Consider the following 21,730-nt stretch of genomic DNA (forward strand, 5'->3'; position numbering starts at 1 on the left):
GGTTTCCCGTCTCCATCCGTTTATTCAATCCATACCTATCGCCGTTTGTTTTTCACTCCTGTCTCAGTGACACGTGTATCTTCAACAGCTTTCATAAACTTTGTTTCCATATTTCAGCTGTGCTACACCACGGAATCGGTGCCACATTGTGATAGAAAGTAGCTTGCTGTTCATTGGATAAAAAAAAAACTTACTCGCATTCCATTGGTAAATGTAAAATATTGCTTTTCTTCGCTGAATATGATTGGATAAAACGCATCAAAAACAAAAACCAACATGGAGTTTTTGGAGGTCTTTAAGCCCTGCATTTAATAGAACTATAAGGTGGTGTGTTTCACCTTGCTCATCCCAAGTCCCAGTTGAGAGGCTATATGTGTGTGTGTGTGTGTGTGTGTGTGTGTGTGTGTGTGTTCACTCGTGCCTCTCGCCTTTGTTTTCGGTGAGCAGGATGATGGCGTCGGCCAGCGTGGTGGCGGTGGCCTCCACCTGCTCCACCATCACCTGCCGGGAGCTGTAGATGGCCAGGATGTAGCCGGGGAAGTCCTGGCTCGGCCGTCGGGCCGCTCCGCTGGTGGGGCTGGAGACTGTGGAACGGACACAGGCATGAGTTTGATAATAAATATCTTCATAATGTAAACAAAAAAACTAACAACTATGCTTGAAAGTCCACAGAACTACTTCGTTATCGTTTAGTAAGCATTCAAAAATGACTTGGCAAAGACTTTTCCAGCATTGTTTTATTGTCCTTTACACTTATTCTTCAGTAGGTTGCTTGCAATTATGGGATTCACAAACAGTTTCTACTGTCCTTACACTGCAAGTGATTCTGGATATCTGCATCATAGCAACTTGCCCATAGATATTTTCCGAAGGTAACACATGCATAAGACTGTTTCGCGTTGAAACAAATTTGAACAGTATAGCTGGTATTAGAAGCAGATTGAGAAAAATCCACTTATCCTTTCTAATCACTGTTCAATATACTGTATGCATTTGTGTAATTGTGTGTACTATACTGTATGTGTGTGGTGTGTTGAGTGGGTTTGTGAGTGTACAGATGTCTACAGATGTCTGTTTATATGCATTATGGGGTTCACTTTTTGTATATACTGTATATACACTGTATATAGACACACTGTAAATGTATTGCCTCTGTGTATATGTAGAGCAGTCCTGTCTGTGACAATGGAAGCCAAAATAGATTCCTTAGGTGGACTGTCGGCTTACCTGGAAGAGGATAGTTTTCTGTGTGGGAGACCTGGATTTGAATCCCAACTGTTACATACAGTAATACACTAAAACCCTTGTATCTTAATTTACCTATATTCATCTATCTATTTTCAAAATGTTATCATGGGTTTTGAATGGGGTTTTGTAAGTTTCATAAGGGTTGCGAAACCTTCAGTTCAAGTAAGGACATGAAAATCACAGACATAGTTTTTCCCACACTGGTTCATGTTAATGCTTGTACTGTATACACTGCGCCTGTACACCTACTGGGTGTGGGTGGACCTCCTGACCCGCTGACGTTCATCTGCCAGTGGTTGAAGGCGCAGCAGACGACGGCGTACTCCCCCGGCTCCAGCATCACATCGCAGCCCACAAACTTCTTCACTGCTCGCTTGCTGTGGGCCAGCAGGCGGCCCAGCGTCAGCTTGTTGCCGCTGCCGAAGGAGGCGCGGAAAACCATGATGCACAGGTCCAGTAGGTGGCTGTCGGCCGTGTCCGAACGCCTGGAGGAGGGAGAGGAGGGAGAGGGGGGGGGGGGGGGGGGAGGGTGGGAGGGAGGGAAAGAGAAAGAAACAGGGAAAGGGAGGGAGGGAGAGGGAATGAGGCAGACCGGGAGGGAGAGATAGTGAGGAAGAAAAGGAAGGGAGGGAAGGGAAAAAGGGGAAGGGAAAAGAGAGAGAGGGGGAGAGGAAGGAAGGGAAGGAGGGTGAGAGAGAGAGCGAGGAAAGGAATGGAGGAAGAAAGAGAGAGGAAGGAGAGGAGGAAGGGAAGGAGGGAGAGAGAAAGTGGAAGGAGAGGAGGGAAGGAGTGGGGGAGAGACAGCAATAGGAGAGAGAGACAAAGAGAGAGACACAGGTTCAATAATGTTTTTGCATTTTTAAAAACAGCGCCTTTGACTTAGCACTTGGTCGAGGTGTTGCATTGCCAAAAAATGTCTCAAATTTCCTTATAAAGCCAGCTTGCCAAGACTATGAGGTGAAAATGTTGGTGGCTGTCCGGTTTTCCCGTTTACCTGCTTCCCTCCTGGAAGAGAGCGAACTCCAGCGCCGTCCTCTCCAGCACGGTGAGGGCCGTGACGGTGACCGGCCCGCTGGCCTTGCTGGGGAAGCAGCCCTGCAGCCGCACCTCAGCCAGTCTGAGTGGATCTTACAGATGTCCACCGAGTCAAAGTACCTGGGGGAGGACAGGGAGAGGAGAGGAGAGATACAGGAGATGAGCTAGAAGCAAAGGATATTTCCTTGGCGAACTGGAAAACAATGCATTTGGCCTGTGAAGCTGCAATCAGACTGAAACTGTGCTGTAAGACTCCAGCCAGTATTACATGACTGTTATTGAAACCCATCACAGACGCTTTGTGTTATACGTGATGCTCCTTGTCATCAAATGTGTGATCCCTGTACCGAGCTCGTCTTCAAGTTGGTGTTTCCTGTACGGCAGAGAGACTAGAAATCTGCTAAGTCTGTTGTTTAGTGTGAAATGCTTTCGCTTTTCACAATCTGTTAGGATTCAAAATGCCATGTAGTCTATATAAAGCATCCTAGTACGAAAGCCTGTGTGTGTGTATCTGTGTGTGCATACACTTTCACGATGTCTGTCTACAGAAGTGTCACTGCCTGATGGTTTAACGTGGCTGTACACTCAAAGGCACATATACCTGCCCCCGTTAGTACAGAACTATATATAGTGCCAAATGTTACTTTTAAACATACCAACATGTCTATGTGATGGCCATAAACTACTGTCTATCCTAAAACCAACACATACATGAGCACAGAGACACACACTTCTTTTGGTATGCACACACAATAGTCTCATTTCAACACATTCATACATTTCCAAACTGTACTTCTTGACTGGATTTGAAGCTTTTTGTCAGTGTTGAGTATATGGTGTGTGTGTTGATAGTGTGGGCAGTGTGTCTATCAGCTAGGCAATAGCCCTCTATAGGTGACAGTTATTCTTCACACCAACAAATATTTCAATATGTAAAAAAGATAGCAGGTCACGGTCTAAATAAAATGTGTGGGCCTGTGTATACTAGGATATAATGACAGAATATTTTATGCTTCTCCTAGATGTTTTATACAATGTCCAAGCTTTTCAAGATCTAGAAATGATCAAATTCACATCCACTGCATAAGGACCTTATCTCCCGACAAACCCACAGTTTGACCGGCTGACTTCCTACTGTCATGAGCTCAGTACATCTGTATGCATCAAAGGCAGCTCTTTTAACACTGGCACAGCCTCTGAGGATGCTGGCATACAAAAACCATTTACCTCGCTAACTATCAGACCTTCCTCTTCAAAAGACAGAGCCCCCATGAGACATTCTCTTCCTCCCTTTCAGACTGTTTTTCGTCGTTTCATCAATTCCTAACCTCCCGTGGTCTGACAACTATTATATATCTTGCTTTTGTCTTCATGACAATAAGGGAGGAGAGAGAGAGGGAGAGAGGGAGGGGGGGGGCTATGCTGTAGTTAAAGAGTTGTTTTTGATATTGAGAGAGAGGTATGGTAGGTCAGGTGCTCCTGCTGTTGAAACTTTCTTAGCGTCTGTGTACTCCCACTCCCTCTCTTTGAAATAACAGGAGAAGCAAGTTGGGATATCCTTTCTGACATCTTATTAATAATCAACATCAGTCTTGTTTATCCTCTTGATTTAGAAGTGGCCTCATAAGGGCCTTGTCAATGTGTCCAGCGAGCCTACCGCTGTGCCCTTTTCTTTTTCCACACTAAAACAAGCCAGGGCAGAGACAGGCTGTAGGTGTGTCAAGTCCTCCTATCCAACTGCAAAGCTCCAAGATAATTTGATTGTCAGAGAGAACAATAAGGAGACAGAAGACAGATGGGATACTCCTCCAGGCCAATCACAACTCTCAGGTTTGAGGAGGACAGACAGATCGCTGCTCCTGGGCTTATTGCAGTTCTCATATGATAGACAGGAGGGACATTAATAACTGAACAGACAGACTGACACACACACACTCACACACACACCCGGTGGACTCTTTGACATCACCCAAAAGATTAATTAGATGATGCTTTGCTGACAGTACTGTAAGAGAAAGCTTTTTTTTTAGCAAAGAGAAAAAGGCTTAAATGTGGTCTGTCCACAAGAACATTCTGCAATAGAAGAGTGAATATCAAGTTATTTACTCAAAATATACACATTTAGTCCAACTGAATATTACTGTTGGTGTTACTTGATGTGGAAGAGACAATGAAAGAGTTTTAGGGGTGTTATCACATTATTGGTTGATGCTATTACATCATTCAGCAATGTATTAACCAGTCGATAATGTAATAGTTACTACGTTGTTGGTGAAGGTGCTATACTATAGTTTCAAAATTGTATTACATTATTGGCTTTTTGTTATGGTACAGGCTTTATTAAATTTAGTTGTATTATTGGTGTTTATTACATTACAGGCAGATATAATGTTATAGGCCTCTACAAGGTCACTGAACATTGCAATGCTCATTTAATTGAAGGGAAAGACATGCTGGCACGCAGGCGAACAGACAGAAAGACAGAAAGACAGTGAAGTCAATACACCATGCTACGTGTGTGACTGAATGACAGGATAAATCTAATATGACAAAACAGACAGTGAGGCATGACAAGTCGAAGCTTCTGCCTTCCAAATCCCTGGCAACCAGAGCAACCACAACAACAACAACAAGAAAAAAACACCACTATTCCATAACACCAGTGTGTGGTGTTATGGAACCCAGTCACACAGTGTGGTGTCAATACCAGATGGTCAGTGAAATCCGAAGAGGCATGAGATTACTAAGCTATCCATCACTCTGAGCACATCATGTACATCACGGCACAATCAAAGGACATTTCAAACTTCTGTCACTTGTCACATTGCGCAAGAAAAATGCTTCTAAATTTGCTCTTTCAGAAAAAAATAGCATCCACAACACTTTCACATAAATAAATGTTTGTTTTACTACACTTTATCACGGACTGATATAACACAGCAGTTATTCAACCTACACACAGTTAGTGAAAGCAGCAACAGCACAGTCTGTTTGGAATAATTAGGAGAAGAACTTGGAAGTTAGCATGAGCCACCATGGCTGAACAGACAGAAGAGGAAGAAAGAGCGCCACCTACAGACACTCAAACTTCATCAACGGAGGAACCAAGGGAAAAAGACGTCACAGTACTGGCAAAGTAATCACATGATCTCTGGAAAGTGCAGTGCAAAAACACCAAAGCAATGAGCATTTATCACCAAAGCTGTCGCCAAAATCAAAAACATGAGGAATGTGTGGATTAGCACTTTAAGATATTGTGATGCCACCAGCTCTTTGTGGTTGCATTTGTTCTTGTAAAAATAAGCGATACATATCAAGACATCTAATATATATTGCTTTGAAAATTGCTTTGACCCATCATTGCCAGAGGTGATGGACCAAAGAGAGATTCAGTCAGATTCAGTATACACTACTACAACTACAAAATAAAATAATCTCTTCAGCTAGACCTCTTTTGGAAACCAGATGTGCAAAGCCACACCTTTCACTTGTACAAACAGGGTTCTTCTTACTTGATAAAGTCGGTGTATTCCATCCAGAAGACGCCCTCACTGCTGCCGTGGGCCATCAGCTCATGCCGCAGGTGCTGCGGCCAGTCGGCCCACTCGTCCGACCAGCTGCCGTTCCAGGAGAAGCGACCCCATGGGTTACGCAGCCGCAACAACCTGGGGAGGAGGGGGGGGGGTGAGGAGGGGGAGAGACAGATAGACAGACAGGGAGGGGGGCACAGAGAATCCAGTAGAGGTGAGAACAGCTTTCAGTCAACAGAGCATCATAATCTCTGCAGAGTCAGATTCCCCTTCTTATGGATGATTGCCTACTTTTTAACAACCCATTTAATTTTACTGCCTTTTACCTACGGTGTAAAAACTCAGGAGGTATGATGGAACACCATGTGTCCCCCTCCAAAAAAAAAAAAAATGCTGTTGAATCGCTGTTTCCTAGCTGCTTTTCCTCTCCGCCGGCTCCTAACAGGAGGACTCCGACTCATTTTAGATCAAGTGCTGTGGCCCAATCTCCCAGTCTGATTGCTTTATGGTGGTAAATTAAAGTGGCTGTGCGTGGCTCCTGAGCAAATTACATCTGGGACTTACAGCTACTCTCAAGTTCCTCTCACAGGTAGGATAGAAGTAGCATCCATTGTGGACTCACAATGCTAAACCTGATCAAAGTGATCAAACTGTACTTTATTGGCATTAATCCCCTTCTTGCTTTACGCTTGCAGCCCCACCCCTTTTACCTATGAATCATTCGACAAAATGTCTTCACAATCAGAACACGTGTTTTCCATTAATGCTGATGTAAAGACAGCTTTTCATTAATATAAAAATATATGTTACATAGCTTTACAACTGAGGCAGGGATAGGTTAGGAATCGACCGACTTATGAACAGAGTGTACAGAATCTCACCCTTTCTTTCCATGAAATAGACTGCCAAGGTCAATGTCGGTGAAAGCTATGATTCATTGCTTTCACCTATTAAATCCACTGCAGTTATGAATGGGAGATGTAGATGAAGGGGAGGGGACAGATTAAAGAAATATTTTTCAGCCTTGACACAACTGAGACACGGACTGTGCAAATGGAGTGTCACTCACTTTTACAAAGGTGGCCGTAATGTTTCGCACAACAAGTGTGTGTGTGTGTGTGTGTGTGTGTGTGTATTTTAACACCTTATAAATGGCCAAAGACAGAATAATTTGATAGTCCATCACAAATGTATGTGCTTTACAAATCTCCTCAGCGCAGGAGGAGGGAGGGAGAAGAGGAGAGATAGAAGGGTGGAGATAGACGGATGTACTGAGAGAAACATCAGACAGTGAAGCAAATAACAACATGGTCAGTCAGCATGGACAGATGGAAGAAGGGAGGGATAGAAACATAGAGCAAAGAGAAGCAGACGGAAAGACGAAAAGTCATAAACAGCCAGCTGATCGCTCCAGCTCATGCGCCTCCCACTGCCCATTCCTACCTGTAGCCCTGTACGTCTCGCACGTCCAGGATGGAATAGGCGTGGCGAGGCCGGAGACCCAGAGACTCGTAAACAACATCGTCCACCTTCATGTTTCCCCCTCCGCACGACGCACCCATCAGAAACCTGGCAGACACACACAATCCACAGTCAGTCAAGCTTCTGACAAATATATTCTGTAGGCCAGAGGTTCATTCAATACAATTACACTTACACTTACTTTCCATTTGAAATTTCCATTCTGACATTGCACTGGTAGAAATGAACGGGAATGGAGATAACTAAAGCCTGTACATATTATTCCCAACTCTGCCTATTTCTTTTGATCTGCTTTACATAATGCATATCATACAAAGACACCAATCTATTTCATATGTATGTATGCATGTATGTATTTCTGTTTGATTTGACACAGTGGAGATTTACAGTAAAGAAGGGAGGGAGAATGAGTGACAGCTGATACCATGTAACAAAGGCTGTAAATCTGTATTCAAAGTAACAGCATTGCCAGCAGAAAGTATGTGCCTTAGCCCGCTGATCCACCATGGTATCCCACACTTGGGGATTTTAGACAGACAGAAACATCCAGTACAATTTTTCCATAATTCCATGATTCCCGGGGATCCTGCTCTCACCCAGCCTCCTTGGAGCTAAGCATCTTGGCCCAGATGAGGTCGGTGTCGATGGGCTCCTCCCGTGGGTTGGTGGAGCTGACCTGGAGCATCAGGGAGTCGCAGGGAGCCCCCGTCAGCGTGGCCAGGCCCTCGATGGCGCGCCCTGCCTGCAGGGCAAAGTAGGAGCCATGGAGCTTGGCCAGCGCCTTCTCGATCAGCGCCACCCACAGCTGCTTCCGCTGGGCCTGAGGTGACGGGGAGAGAAAGCGGGAACAGTCACATGACAGTCTGGGTGTGACTCATCAACAGAGGTACATTTGTAACATGATGATTTGTTCAAAGTCAAAAAGGCATATGCTATTTTCAATAACCCTATACATGTTTTCCATGAGTCTTTTGTACTGATGCCTTCAGGAATGCGCTTTAGAAAACAGAAGAAAGTCTGGTTTTATTCCAGAAACTTGTGAACAGTAAATGTAAAAGGAATGGTCTTCTCACACAGCATATAGACTGATAAATGCATGTGCACTTTCCTCTGGACTGGACAGAATTGGATAGTATTTATTATCTTGTGACCTAGGCATTTTTTATTTGTATTTTTTTTTTTAATATCTATCTATTTTATATCTTGCTTTCTTCTTGTCTATATGTGTATGAATGATTGTATATCGTGGTCCCCTGTTGTTTATGAACTCATTGCCTTGAATTGCCCCTTGAGGGATGAATTAAGTATTTGACTGATTGATTGACTGATTGATTGATTGATTGATTTAAGGTAATGGTTCTCAACTGGTTGACTGTGACCCAAGTGTTTACTTAGAGGCAAACACACAGAACAGAGGACAACCTATGTCAGGGTATATGGTGTTATTAAATGTACAGGTTTATATTGGATCAGAGAGCATTAATTCCTCCATCCTTCCCTCCATGATTCCCCACACCCCTCCCTCCTCGCTGACCTGGGAGAAGAGCAGGTAGCCGTAGTCGTCACAGGGCAGCATGTCGTCCACCAGCACCGTGGTCCAGGTCCCGTCCTTACACAACCGAACCTGGTAGGCTCCCTCTGGGCAGATGGTCCTGGTGATCATCACCCTCTCCACCAGCTCGGGACGCTCCGCCAGCACCGCCAGCGCACTCAGGAACCTGGGGGAGGAGAGAGGAGAGGAAACAGGTGAGGGAGAGGGGAGGTTGACAAAGACAGAGTTGCGAGAGAAGAGAGACAGAGAGAGGGGAGTGGAGGGAGGAAAGGGAGTGGATGATGTGGAAGAGGAGGGGTGGAAGGGTACAAGGGACACAGGGAAGGAGAACAGGGAGGAGTGTGAGAGGGATTGAAGGATGAGAGAAGAAGAAAAGGTTGAGGAAGGAATGGGTGAGGTGCAATGGAGGGAGGAAAGGATGGAGGGATAGACAGAAGGTAGCAAGAAGGAACAGAAGAGGAAGAGAAGAAGAAGAGAGAGAGCGGAGAGGTGAGACAAAAGGCATTGAAGCCGATAACGACAGTCAATGGAAGGATGGAAGGATAGATGAGTGGAGGGATAGAAACAAAGTGCAAAGCCAGCGACTGAATCAAGCACAGAGACAAATGGAGATGAGAAGACATAAATGGCCAGGTGATCGGCACGGCTGGGTGGATGGATGAGAGAGATACTAGTAGAATGATAGATGGATGAATGGATGAATGGACAGGAGAGATACTGGTAGGCAGAAAGACGGCTGGATGGATGCCCACTTTAGAAACAAAGACAGGCTGACATGTAAAAAGGAGGGAGGTCGAAGGAATGTAGACTGACAGACAATCAGAGAGACGAACAAAAAGAAGCACAGACAAAGACACAGACAGACAAGCAGCCATTAATCTGTAAATGTGTAATTAAAACCTGAATTAAATCCTGCTTCACAAGGTGCCTTGAGCAGTTATGAAACTATTTTCACTTTTTTTTGCATAATTTGCCCTCATTGAAAATCAATCACATTCGATGAGTCAAGCTTCTGTGCCTTCTGGTTACCTCCCCATTACTGTTAATTTACCCCACAGCAAAGACAAACTGACTCGCCTCCCCTAATTAGCTTAATCAAAAATTTGTTAATCAAAATCCAGATTCATCAGAAAATGCAAATTCCTCACCAGAGCGACTGGGGACACATGGGACTCAAACACACTTAAAAGGGACACTTCAGCCAAAATATTCATCAACACTACTTTTAAGTGAACATTAGCTCATTTGAGAATGTAGAAAGAGATGCTGAAAATCATACAAGGCTGTTGAATTGACTGCCAACAATGGAAATGTTGGGACAGTGAGCTAAAAATTGTTTATATTTGCTGCTGACTCATCACTGTCATAAAAGATTTAACATTGAAAAATGAATGCCAAGAAAAGGAACAGTTCTGTCAGCTTCTGATTCTGCATATATATGTATTGGCCACCATATTAAGCCATGTTCAAACAACATGGCTTAACTTTAGCTCACTGAGTTAGCACCACCACTGACTGTAGGCTCAATATATCAACAGATCTTTCTGAGAGGAATATCCCTTTAAGTCCACCCATCACATGTGCCTTAGTGCAGTAGCCATTTAACGATTGATAGAAACTCTTTTGTGTTTGGTTGGAAATGTTTATTATTAGAGCTATATTCCATCTGTTCAAGTGGCAGCTGAGCGGGGCCAATCGGCCCATTCAGCTACTGATGAAAAACCAATCGGCTAAAAAGAATCAAATCAAAATCCAATTAGCCGTGGCGTAATGTGACTCTAATGACGACTTGTATCGCTGCCGTACTCAACAACGAGGCTGATTGGCTCTTACACCAGCAGACTCCTGCTTTCATTGGTTGGGTGGTCAGAGCTGGGCTGTTTGCTGGTTATTTAGGACGTGTGTATCTGTGTGCGTGTGTGTTGGTGTGTGTGAGAGAGAGAGTGTGTGTGTGTGTGTGTGTGTGTGTGTGTGTGTGTGTGTGGTGTGTGTTCACAGAGAGAGAGAGAGAGAGAGAGAGAGAGAGAGAGAGAGAGAGAGAGAGAGAGAGAGAGAGAGAGAGAGAGAGATTCAGCCAAAGAGGAGGAATTTGGGTTACATCCTGTCGCTAGTGAGAGGATTCAGCTCTGGGGAGGGTTATTTTTGATAAGCTATGTTTGTGTGTGTGTGTGTGTGTGTGTGTGTGCGCGCATATGGGTGTGTGCGGGTGACGAAGTGAAAGTTGTGTGGGCACAACTTTGTGAGCGACTGTTTGTTATGTGTGTATGTGTGTGTGTAGGACAACACGCATACGCACACCCCCCAAGGACACACAGAACAAGGGCGCTGAGATAAAGCGTGTGTCCAGACACACATTCCCATGAATAATCTTCCTGTCAGGTATACTATCTGTACATCTGTCGACTCAACCCTTCTCTCTCTCTCTCTCTATTCTTCTGTTCTTTCTCACTTTCTCCTTTTCCTTAGTTACTCTTTCGCTGCCTCTCTCCCTTTCCCTCTCCTTCTCTCGCTGTCTCCATCTCTCTCTCTCTCTCTCTCTCTCCACTGGCTTCAGGCTGCGGTGCTCATCTACAGTAGGCTCATTGACAAACCACACAGACCTCAAGTGTTATCTGTTGACTGTTTTCTATTCCACTGACTTCTGACTGAAACAGAATGGAATGAGAAATTGCCTTTCACATCGGGGATCTTTGGCTTTGTTTGTTTGTCCCGGGATTCACACATGCATACACACAGGCTAAGGATGCATGGATACCAACAACAATAGATGCAGGCTATTTTAGGCTATTTTCCCCCTATACTTAGAGATCATGTGAGAAATCAAGGTCAATTTACTTGTTTTTCTACCTTTTTCACAAATTAGAGCCTTTAACTGGGGTAAATAATGATATCTAATTTTTACCCAGTGACCCCAAATCAATGGCCTGTATCTATTTGTTCAGTAAATGTAATGGATCTGATTGGTACTTGGGATTGGCCAATACTTCTAGTTTGGCAATAGTTTAGCACTTTAGAATCGGTATTGGCAGTGCAAATGTGTTATCAGTGTGTCCCCAAAGTACAGTTTGGACACCTCACCAGCAGTTTCCCAGAAGGCCTTGCAGGATGTCAGAGGGCCGTGGCGTGCGGAAGACGGACCACTTGACGCCTCGGTCTTTGAAGTTGCTGCAGTTGATCTCGTGGGGGCGGAGCCACTTTTTGATTCGTTGCTGCACGCTGTCACCCTCGGGGAAGCCCACAGAGCGCGGCCCGGGGGGGAAACTGTCGTCCACAAAGTTCACCACGTTCTGGACGGGGAAAGAGAGAGGGAGACAGGGAAGGAGGAGAGATGGAGAGAGAGCGAGACAGTGGGAGCAGGAGAGACAGAGAGATAGAGAGGGAAAGGAGTGAGAGAAAGAGAGTTAGACTACTGAACCCATTCATATAAAATAAATTCAATATGGTCATGGTGACTTCCATTCTTATTCTATAACTTAATAAAATTCAGAAACATGATGAGAATCAAGATTATCAGGAGAAAACAAGAACAGAATGATCATATCTGACAACTCAAATCTCTCTCTTTTTTTTTTTTTTTTTTTTAAATCATGCCCAGAGGAGTTGGTGAGAGCACTTAAAATTTAAGCTGTTCAAAGGGCTTATGCAGGCTTGAAGGACACTTTGAGCTTTGAGGACTATTAAACTGTTTAAAACCCCTAGCCTACATTTCTGATATGACATCTTTTGCAGGTGGATGATGATTAATTGAGACCCCGCAGGCCACCGTAGGAGCACCAGATGCTGGGAGGAACAAGGACAAACCGTTGTCTCCCAAATTTATTCATGTGACAGTGGGAATTACTTCCCGCTGTTAGCACAGCATCATACATGTGCACAGCAGGACAGCAAATGTGCCAACACACATCAGTCAGGATCCAGAACCTATGCAAATCACTTGCAAACAGATGAAGTACTATACTTCCTCACATATTCTCTGATCTTATAAAACGACGTATTGGATTATCACACTTTGAAAGGACCTGTGAAATCTAGGCACCTCTGGCTACTGTACACAGGAACCTGAACTACATGGATACACTAACAGATCCAGACACCCTATCTGACACACTATCTGCCCATCTAAAACCCTCCTGTACAAACCAGAGAGGGCAAACAGCCACACACGCACCCCTATCCGGTTTCCTATTCGTGGTGTCAGAAGTGGGCTTGGCCGGTCCTTTCCTGAGGCAGGCTGGGGAGGCTGGGGGAGCAATGTGGGTGCCCCACCGGTGGCTCACAGTGGGTGTGGAGCGAATTGATTTGTCGCCATCCCCCACAATCCAATTCAGTTTCCTCATTGCAGCATCAGCCGACAGCCAAAATCACTTGGACGCTGCCTCCCCGCCCTCCCACCTTCCTGCCTGCCCCGGCCCTTTTTCCGCCCATCATTCTCCCTGAGGACTGACCGGGCCGAGGTCCGCGTGTGGCTGATTCTGTAGTTCACTGGCTTATATATGACCCTGATTTGCTGTTGGACTTAAGAGGCCAATGCGGATTTATCACAGCAGTGGGGGGAAAGGTTTGGCCCTGGACACATGCAGGGACTGGACTTCAGACTAATACCTCTCGCCAAAAGCACAGGACTGTATACAAGAATGTGGACTGTGACTCTTCCATGGGAGTGTCGAAGAGTACGACTAGCATGCACAGGCACGCACATACAAACACACTTTCCAGCTGTTGGGGTCCAGCTGTTGTGATGGCCAGCGCTAGTCTAGCTGGCTGTCCTCATCGAGCGAACCTGGTGCTGCTGTCTCCGATTCTCCCCCCTGGACTCGTGCCAGCATGGAAACCCTAGACCGCATTCAGCCAGTTCAGCGCTGGGCTCAGAAAACCCACTGCTTCCCTGCCGTCTCCCTGACTATGGAGAACTGGCAGGCATACAAGGCCTTTTTTGAGCGTAGTAAGCTTGTGGCTAGATATCTAGATGTTACAGTCAACCTATTGATCTCTGGAATTTTTTTGACAAGGAACCATAGAGTCAGATTTGACAGTGGCACACTTATTGAACCAAAAACAAAAGCGTGCCAGTACAGCCTGGCACGTACTACACTGTCACAGGTAGTACAATACTGTCACTGCAGGCAGTTGAGACTCATGACAGATCCAATGTGCAAGCCAAAACCTTGGAAAAATCCAAAATGTGGAAAGAATTGGAGGAACAAGTGGTACACAAAGAGGGGGAATAGAACAAATGAGAGTCAATCTGTTGCTATGTAGTGTCCTTTTGTTGCTCCCAGAGAGGTTTTACATGGAGAGGGAACAGAGAAACGTTTCCAACCATGCTGGGTTTTACGGTTCACAAGCTGTGCTGATGGCTGTTAGTGGTGTTTACTCGTTTGGCACAGTGAGTGAGCGGACACACTCTGGGGCACTGGCAACAAGCAGACACCTCTCGCTCTCAAACCCCATAAAGTAGAGTAAAAGCAAAGAGGAAGGCAGAAACAAGCAGCACTCAAAGGGGAGAAATTGTCTTGTCCCCTCATGGACAAAAATTATCCACAGGCTGGCTATATTCCAAACAACCTAGAGCGCCTACTTTTTGGTCTTCTTTGATGCTGCATTCTGGACCAAATCTCCACTAACATAGCTATATTTCACCTGAAAGAGAACTTCAACTGGAACAAAGAAAGATGTAGTGTAAAACTGAACTTGCATTTTCTTTTTGCGTGGTTGGAGTGGAGTCTGCTTGCATGTATATGCACATATAGCCTTTATCATTTGACATAATTTCATCACTGGTGCTACTGAGGGCCCGGTGTTTTGGTGCTAGCCAAGTGATGATGATGCCCTGATGGAGATGGATCAAGGCGATGAGTGCCTCTTGCTTACCAATTTTACCCCCCTCCATCTCTCTGACCCCTAAAACCAAGCAGCTGCATTTGATGCTGTTAGTGATTACATTCACTATAGGAAAGCGGATAATTGCTGCTCCTCTCTCCTCTGGCTCTGCTGCTAAAAATAGGCCAGCCCTGTGTTCACCTTAGCGTGCACACACACACACACACACACACACACACACACATACACAGCCAGCCACACACACACTGAGTGCTACACTGGAGGATTGAGTGCAGTCGTGTGGAGAGGGTGGGATGGGGCTGGGATGGGGTACGGTGGATGGCAGGGGGAAAGCATAGTTTGAGATATTAGCAGAGAGGATGAAAAAAAAAACCAGGATGAGCGTGGGGGTAGATGTGATGGAGGGAGACGGGATGAAAAGGAGATGACGAGGGAAAATACTTTGAAGAGCGCAGAGGGGCAAAGCAGAGAGAGGGAGGCCTAAAATATTTGTAGGAGAAAAGGAAAGATGATAAGAGAAAAACTAGCTAAAATGTAGTTGTCAAATTAGGAAGAGGAGGGTAGGGTGGGGATGAGGGATCTCCAATATCCTTCCTTTCTACTGAGCCAGCTTCCCTCCCACGCTCCCGGCAGTGAGCCCTGCAACTTGCAGAGCAGACATTAATAATGCATTCTAAAGCTCACTTCATGCTATTGTAAACATGGCACGAGAGGTGCTGTGGCAGAGTAGTCAGTGGGTACATATCAGACACCCAAGTGGAATCAAAGAAAAAAAGCCTAAACCTAAAGGAGAGTCATTAGAAAATGACTGGAGTGGGAACAGATTTGGATTCTGCAATGCCCACATTTCTCCTGAGGTTTAAATTAGTCCAAGCAGGTTTGTCTCATTTGCAATGGTGTTAGCAGTCTAACAACTGGTCTCACATAAACCCTTTTGACAGCCCCAAATAGCATATTCATGACAACATAATGTAGGCTTTTCAAAGGCCATTCAGCATTGCTGAGACAAAGTGAACATGAAGTGGTGTGATAAAAAGGGAAGCAGTAGAGAGGATGCTTACATCTCGCTACGGTTGCCAGGGAAGACATCACTGTGTCCCCAAACAGCTGTGACACTGTGAATCAGACCAATCAGAGCTGTGCAAGTGACCTCAACAACTTCTTGATCTTTGGACATTAAATGCACTGGAGCAGGTAAAAATACGTCATTTTATTAGGTGTTGCGATCAGAAGATTAGCTTGTAATTACAAAAGGGTAATTAGGTTTTTCTCCATTAAGAAAACCCCCACCTCTGATTAACTCTTCCCTAACTGACATTTATGCCGCTTAATGAAAATCTATTGTTTCATGATGGGGGTCAACACCGTGAAAAAGACTTCAGAGCTTTTGCTGCCTGTTAAAGAAGTGTCGCATTTCTGATCTTTTAATAGTTGGGTAAAATTGATGCATTAAAGTTCACTTTGAAGTGCAATTAGAATTGGAGCGATCAAAGTTGCTTTTATCACAGACATATGTCCACTATTACAAGACGTATTCTATTAGGCAATCTAATAACCTCCTAAACAGGAATTGTAAGTTGTGGTTGGTGTCATCTGAGGACGGGTAATAGAAAGCCTGACTCAAACTAAACCATCAGCAATCAAAACAAACACAACGTCCCTGCAGAGCCTATTCAGGACAAACAACAAGACTGGCCTAATTGAAGCCTCCCAATCCAGGAGTTACTCACAGACAGTCGTGAAACAGAACAGTCACTTCCATGTGACTGAGGGTAGGCTATAGTTTGGACCTCAAGAGGAGACACTTGGTATATGCAGCTCATTTAGGGGACAAACATTCACCCTCTGGCCGATTAAAACCCAGCTAACAAACTGAGTGCAAACAGAAGCAAATGACAAAGCCTATTAGCATCTCTTGGCAGAGTAGTCTGAAATTAGGCAGATTGGGGACTGGGAACAATGCCAGAGCAATAACAAAAACAAAGAGGTATTGCAATGAGGGAACTGTGCTCTGAAATGCAGTGTGCATCCTGTGACGCATTAGCCTACACACTGAAATACGCTCTTCGAGAAGTCTTTGACTTCTGCATTCTACAGAAAAAATGGTGACGGATAGTGAGCTTTTATGAGCTGTACAACAAATGAACGATGTCAACTTACTAACTTGACAAGGCTTTTACTTATTCACCCTTTAGAAATGATGCAAATTCAATATATTAATAAAATCAAGAACACCAAGGTCTTATGAAGTATAAATGTAATGCCTTGATTAGAAGCAAAGGTGATTATACTACTGCAAACATTTCCTTTAACACCATGTCCACTGTAAATACCACTGGTGATGCAAGCTGCTGTTGTGGCCAGGAGCAGGAGCACACAGGGAAGACGGGTGAAAACTAGCTTAGTGCTAGTTTCAAGCTCACCACCTGTTTCATCTGAAGCTGACCAATATAACAGCTTAAAAAATCAAATCCAAGTATATCATTTATTGAATTGTACATTCAAAATTCCCCATAATTCCCAACATCTAGCCTAGGCTGATGACAACATCACACAAATGACAAAAAGGCTAAGTGACATGAGATCCACATTGCATGCGAATTCCCTTCCCTTTTAAACAGCCAACAATGATGAGCCATTTGCCTACAACATGGCCAGTTTCCTCTTACCTCTCTGCAGAAGCTGACTATGTTCTCCCACAGTTCCTTGGCCTCGCCCTCGTCATTTCGTCGACGGGCCTCTACATGCATGCTCTCCCTCCTCTTCAAAGGCTTGACCACCTTGCGAAGCGTGAGGTACTGCTGGGGCGTGTGGCACGCTGCACAGTTCTTGGCCTTGACGTCATTGAGCAGCGTACATGCTGGGCAGCTCCACTGACCCAATTTCTCCTGAAGGCTAGATGAGGTGGAGGAGGCAGAGGAGCAGGAAGTGGAAGAAGTAGTAGCTGAAGAAGAGGAAGGGAAGACCCGGGCTTGTTTCCGTGTTTTATGACCCGAGGAGGATGATGAAGAGGAGGAGGTACAGGAGCACGGTACAGTGCCAGGCCCCAGGGGGAGGCCACAGTGTGGGCAGCAGCGGGACAGAGGTGCCTGCTGCTCCTGGAAGCCGTGCAGCTTGGATGAACCACAGGCTGAGCACTTGGGTGCCCCTGTGGGGTTGCGCAGGGTGCACTTGGAACAGGCCCAGGTGCTGAAGTCCGGGCTAGAGGGGCTGGCCGGGGTAAAGCGCACGGCCTCACAGCCTACCAGGTCGATGAGGTCAGCGCCCGCCCGTGATGATCGGCAGGCCTCGCACTTGGACGAGCTGCCTGGGTTGGGCAAAGAGCAGCTAGGGCACTTCCAGGTGGGGGCTGCTGAGGAAGTAACGGGGAGGTGGGGGGGCAGCGGGTGGTGGTGAGGGTCCTCCTCCTCCAAGATACTGAGGCGCTTGCTGGGGTAGGAGGGCTCCTGGGGTTGGGCATGTTTGGGCTTGGCTGGGCGCTGTGGGCCGGGTTGGGGCGGCACACTGGCCGTTGAAGGGGACGTGGGGCTGGGGGCGTTGGTGCCCGAGTTTGGTGGGCGCCCAGGAGGGGGCACCTCTCTCCTGCTGCGTGGCACAGGGTTGTTCTGGAGGGAAGAAAAAGAGGTAAAAGGGGACGAGAGGGACTGTGAGGGAACGTGGGGAGGCTCCGGAGGCTCACAGGGAGGGGCTGGGGGAGAGTCGTCCGTTAGATCTATGAGGATCGGGGCGGCCCCTGCTGTGTGCACGGGAAACCCTAACACAGGTGTGCGCACCTCAGGTACTACCAATGCTTCTGGGGGGATTTTAGGCAGAGACAGTTTCCTGGGCCCCCCGCAGGCTGAGCAGGACAGTGCCACAGGTGTGTTGTGGAGTGTGCAGCGAGGGCACGCCCAGCCCGAGTGCTGCCCCTCCACGCCCACCTCTCCGTTGCTCTCTGACCTTCGCAGCACCTCCTCCTTGGGTGGATGCTGCCCACGGGGCTCCAAGAGCACGGTGGGGGTGACGGTGGGTGTTGGGGGTTCGGAGGGAGGGGGCAGCAGGCCGTTGGCAGTTGCAGCTATGGTGGTTGTAGGGGGTGTGGGAGTGGCAGGGGAGGGTCCAAAGCCGCAGACGGAGCAGGCTCCAGAGCCCTGGGGGTTGTTGAGGGTACAGCGAGGGCAGGCCCAGCGCTGCTCCTCGGTGCTGCTCAGCCGCAGGATCTGGTTGAGGTCGGGCTTCTGGCGTGGCGCCTCACAGATGGAGCAGCGAGGAGCTGCGCCGGCGTTTAAGAAGGTACAGCGGCCGCATGACCACTCACTGCCTCGCACTGCTGCTGCCATGGAGCCAGGGGAGTGAGAGTGGCTGAAAAACAAAAAAACAAATGCAAAAATGTGAAAACAAATCCAAAATCAGTCAATAGTACATATACTAATACATACTGTTAGATAAATTAAAAAAAAAAGTCAGTCATATTCTGAACAACGCTTAAAATATAGCATCAGGGGGGCGAAGTAGGAGGAAGAGAAAAGAAAGGAAAGCTGAGCAAGATGGCGTCAAAAAGAAAGAAATATATTGAGAAAAATGATACAGAAGTGAGACAATGAACAGTTCAACATAGACATCCGGAGAGTTAAGGGTTACTGGAAAAGGGGACAGCAAAAACTTTGTGTGCAGAAAGAGAGGCGGGGAAAGAGAAAGAGAAAGAGAAGGAGAGGGAGAAGCAGAAGGAGAGAAAGAGACAGAGAAAGAGAAAGAGAAAGAGAAAGAGAAAGAGAAAGAGAAAGAGAAAGAGAAAGAGAAAGAGAAAGAGAAAGAGAAAGAGAAAGAGAAAGAGAAAGAGAAAGAGAGGGAAAGATTAGCCAGTCAGGGGAAACATCAAATCTCCCTCCTGGGGGCAATGAGGGCAGTAAATCCATACACAATGCCCCCGTGATGAGAGCCAGGGAGACAGCAGAGAGGAGGAGCCAAGGGGAGAGGAGGAGAGGGGAGGAGGGGAGGAGGCTGCTACTGCCTCAGAATACTGAGTGAAGCCTTCTTAGAGCTCTCCACCTGACTGACACTTATTAGAATGGAAAAAAACACACAGGATCTCTTCCACTTCATATTAGCACCTCTCTTCCCTTTTCCTCAGTGAATGTTAATGCAGGCTAGAGAGGGGCAACTTAAGGTCGCGTCAATCCCATGCCCAAATGGATTTTCAAATGAATGCTGAATGCTTGAGTCTATTAATTCTGGCAGCACTTATAAATTCTCCATACTTTAATGACAAATTGTTCACAGGCCTGGATTTAAAGCTATTAAAAACCACCTATTATCAACATCTATTATCCAAGAAGCTTAACTGTTATCTCAAGTCCATGCTCCTTCAACAGGCCTATTATTTTTAATTTACACTGTAGACAGTAGAGAGAGGATGTGAGGAGAGAGGAGAACAAATCAATCTTATGCAGTTTTGATCCAACGGCATATCTAGCTACGCACCTATCTACTCCGACTTTTAGAGTTGTAGTTGATCAAGGCCTTGTACAGATAACTACAACATAACTCAGGCTAGGGTTATCATTTGGATTAGGTTTTATGTCCAATTCACCCAGTGTGCTTGTTGTTCAGTCAAAACAACTCATTGAGTGTCTATATTGGGTCTTTGGGGGGAGCGACACGGTTGGACACCTCCAGAGCGCAACGGGGGGGAGAAGGATGGCCCCGAGGGACGGACGTGGTTGTTCTCTGGACAAGCCCATAAATGTCACTGTCACTCAAGCTGCTCATGTGTGAACACCAGCACAGAGAGGGTGGTATGGGGAGGAAAGGGTAGTGCAAATGGCTGAGGTGCTAAGAGCTAGCATGCTGCGCTGCTCTATCCAACTAGCCCAGTGGCTACGATGTCACCCACAAACTGACCACAGAGCTTGTGGATCTGGTCACATCTGTCCCTATTAATAATACACTATTAGACCTTTTGGTAGGAAGGGGACCATTTTTCTCTTTGAGGTGACCAGGGCTGGTTTGAAAAAAAGCTTTTATGAAGCAGAACTGGCTTTGGGCCATTTCCTGTAGAATTCCAGTATTTCCTGTGGAAACGTGGTCTATTTTTGTTAAAAGAAAATAAAGAAATACGCCGATGATTCTTTGTTGTCTTCATATGAAGGCATAGAGAAAAAGAATCTGCCTATAGGCTGTGAGGCGATAGAGGAGTCTTGTAAGGTTGACTGCTGGTTGGCTGGGTCCCACTCTTCTCTACTGCAGCACCATGTGTCCTGGACAGCTAATTGCCCTTAGTTCAACTCCATTAAACCCTTTCAGACCAGCAGAGTCCTCAGAACCCAGGGGAACCTCTTGCAGACAACCTCTGCCTCCCAGCACACTCTCATCTTTCCATTTCTGTTGCTTGTACTCTCCTCCTATGGTGAGGAGGAGAATCACAGCAGGGAGGGGTACTAATGTGTCTCTTCGGGTATCTTTGTGTGTGTGGGTGTGTGCACGTGTGTGTATGTATGTAGGCATGTCTACTTGTTTGGGCATACATAGTTGGTTGTGTGTGTTTTTATTGTCAAAGTACATTTGTGCCTGAGTTTGTATGTGTTCTCAGCCCAGGGGCAGCAAGATAGGGAAGTAGAAGTCCCAGTGCTTTGTGTCAGGAGCCATTAGCACTGCATTCGTTCTCCTAGGCTGCAGTCAGCACTCCAAAGTGAACCAAGGGCCCCCGAGTGAGGAGGAAACTTAGCCCTCCAATACTAACACAGAGCAAAATTAGGAAAAAACACTTTTCGGAGAGACACACACACATGCCTGGGTTAAGACATTTTCCCCCCCTGAAACACTAACAAATCAGTGCTTAATGCTTTGCTTACTTAGGCTATCACCCCACAATGTTATCTGTCAAGTGGCTAGGGAATATGAAGTATCCATGAACTGAAACATAAACATAGAAGTTAAGGGGAGTCAATTTAGCACCAGCCGCTGCATAAGAATAGGAAAAACACAGGCCTAGCTATTTCTGGTAGGGATTTTCCTAAAATTATTCTTTTTTATGATCTATCGTTTAGAAAATCTACTCTCATAT

The 21,730-nt window shown here is 46.0% G+C and overlaps 1 protein-coding gene across 1 annotated transcript in view; it reads right to left on the reverse strand.

The window, feature by feature from the left end:
• Positions 1–411: 411 nt before the first annotated feature.
• Positions 412–21,730, reverse strand: part of capn15 (calpain 15) — a 32,077-nt gene continuing 10,758 nt past the window's right edge. The window contains exons 2-10 of the mRNA XM_071519469.1: positions 17,358–19,029; positions 11,926–12,134; positions 8,830–9,013; positions 7,892–8,115; positions 7,257–7,382; positions 5,796–5,948; positions 2,243–2,365; positions 1,498–1,733; positions 412–584 (exon numbers count right to left, since the gene is read on the reverse strand). Of these exons, the coding sequence (XP_071375570.1) occupies positions 412–584; positions 1,498–1,733; positions 2,243–2,365; positions 5,796–5,948; positions 7,257–7,382; positions 7,892–8,115; positions 8,830–9,013; positions 11,926–12,134; positions 17,358–19,029 (3,100 nt within the window). The remainder of the gene's footprint in view (positions 585–1,497; positions 1,734–2,242; positions 2,366–5,795; positions 5,949–7,256; positions 7,383–7,891; positions 8,116–8,829; positions 9,014–11,925; positions 12,135–17,357; positions 19,030–21,730) is intronic.

The sequence above is a fragment of the Centroberyx affinis genome, unplaced genomic scaffold (genome assembly GCF_046629955.1).
Source record: "Centroberyx affinis isolate AG114_WGS23_722 - 3 ecotype Tasmania unplaced genomic scaffold, CSIRO-AGI_Caff_v1 ptg000698l_1, whole genome shotgun sequence".
NCBI lineage: Eukaryota > Metazoa > Chordata > Actinopteri > Beryciformes > Berycidae > Centroberyx > Centroberyx affinis.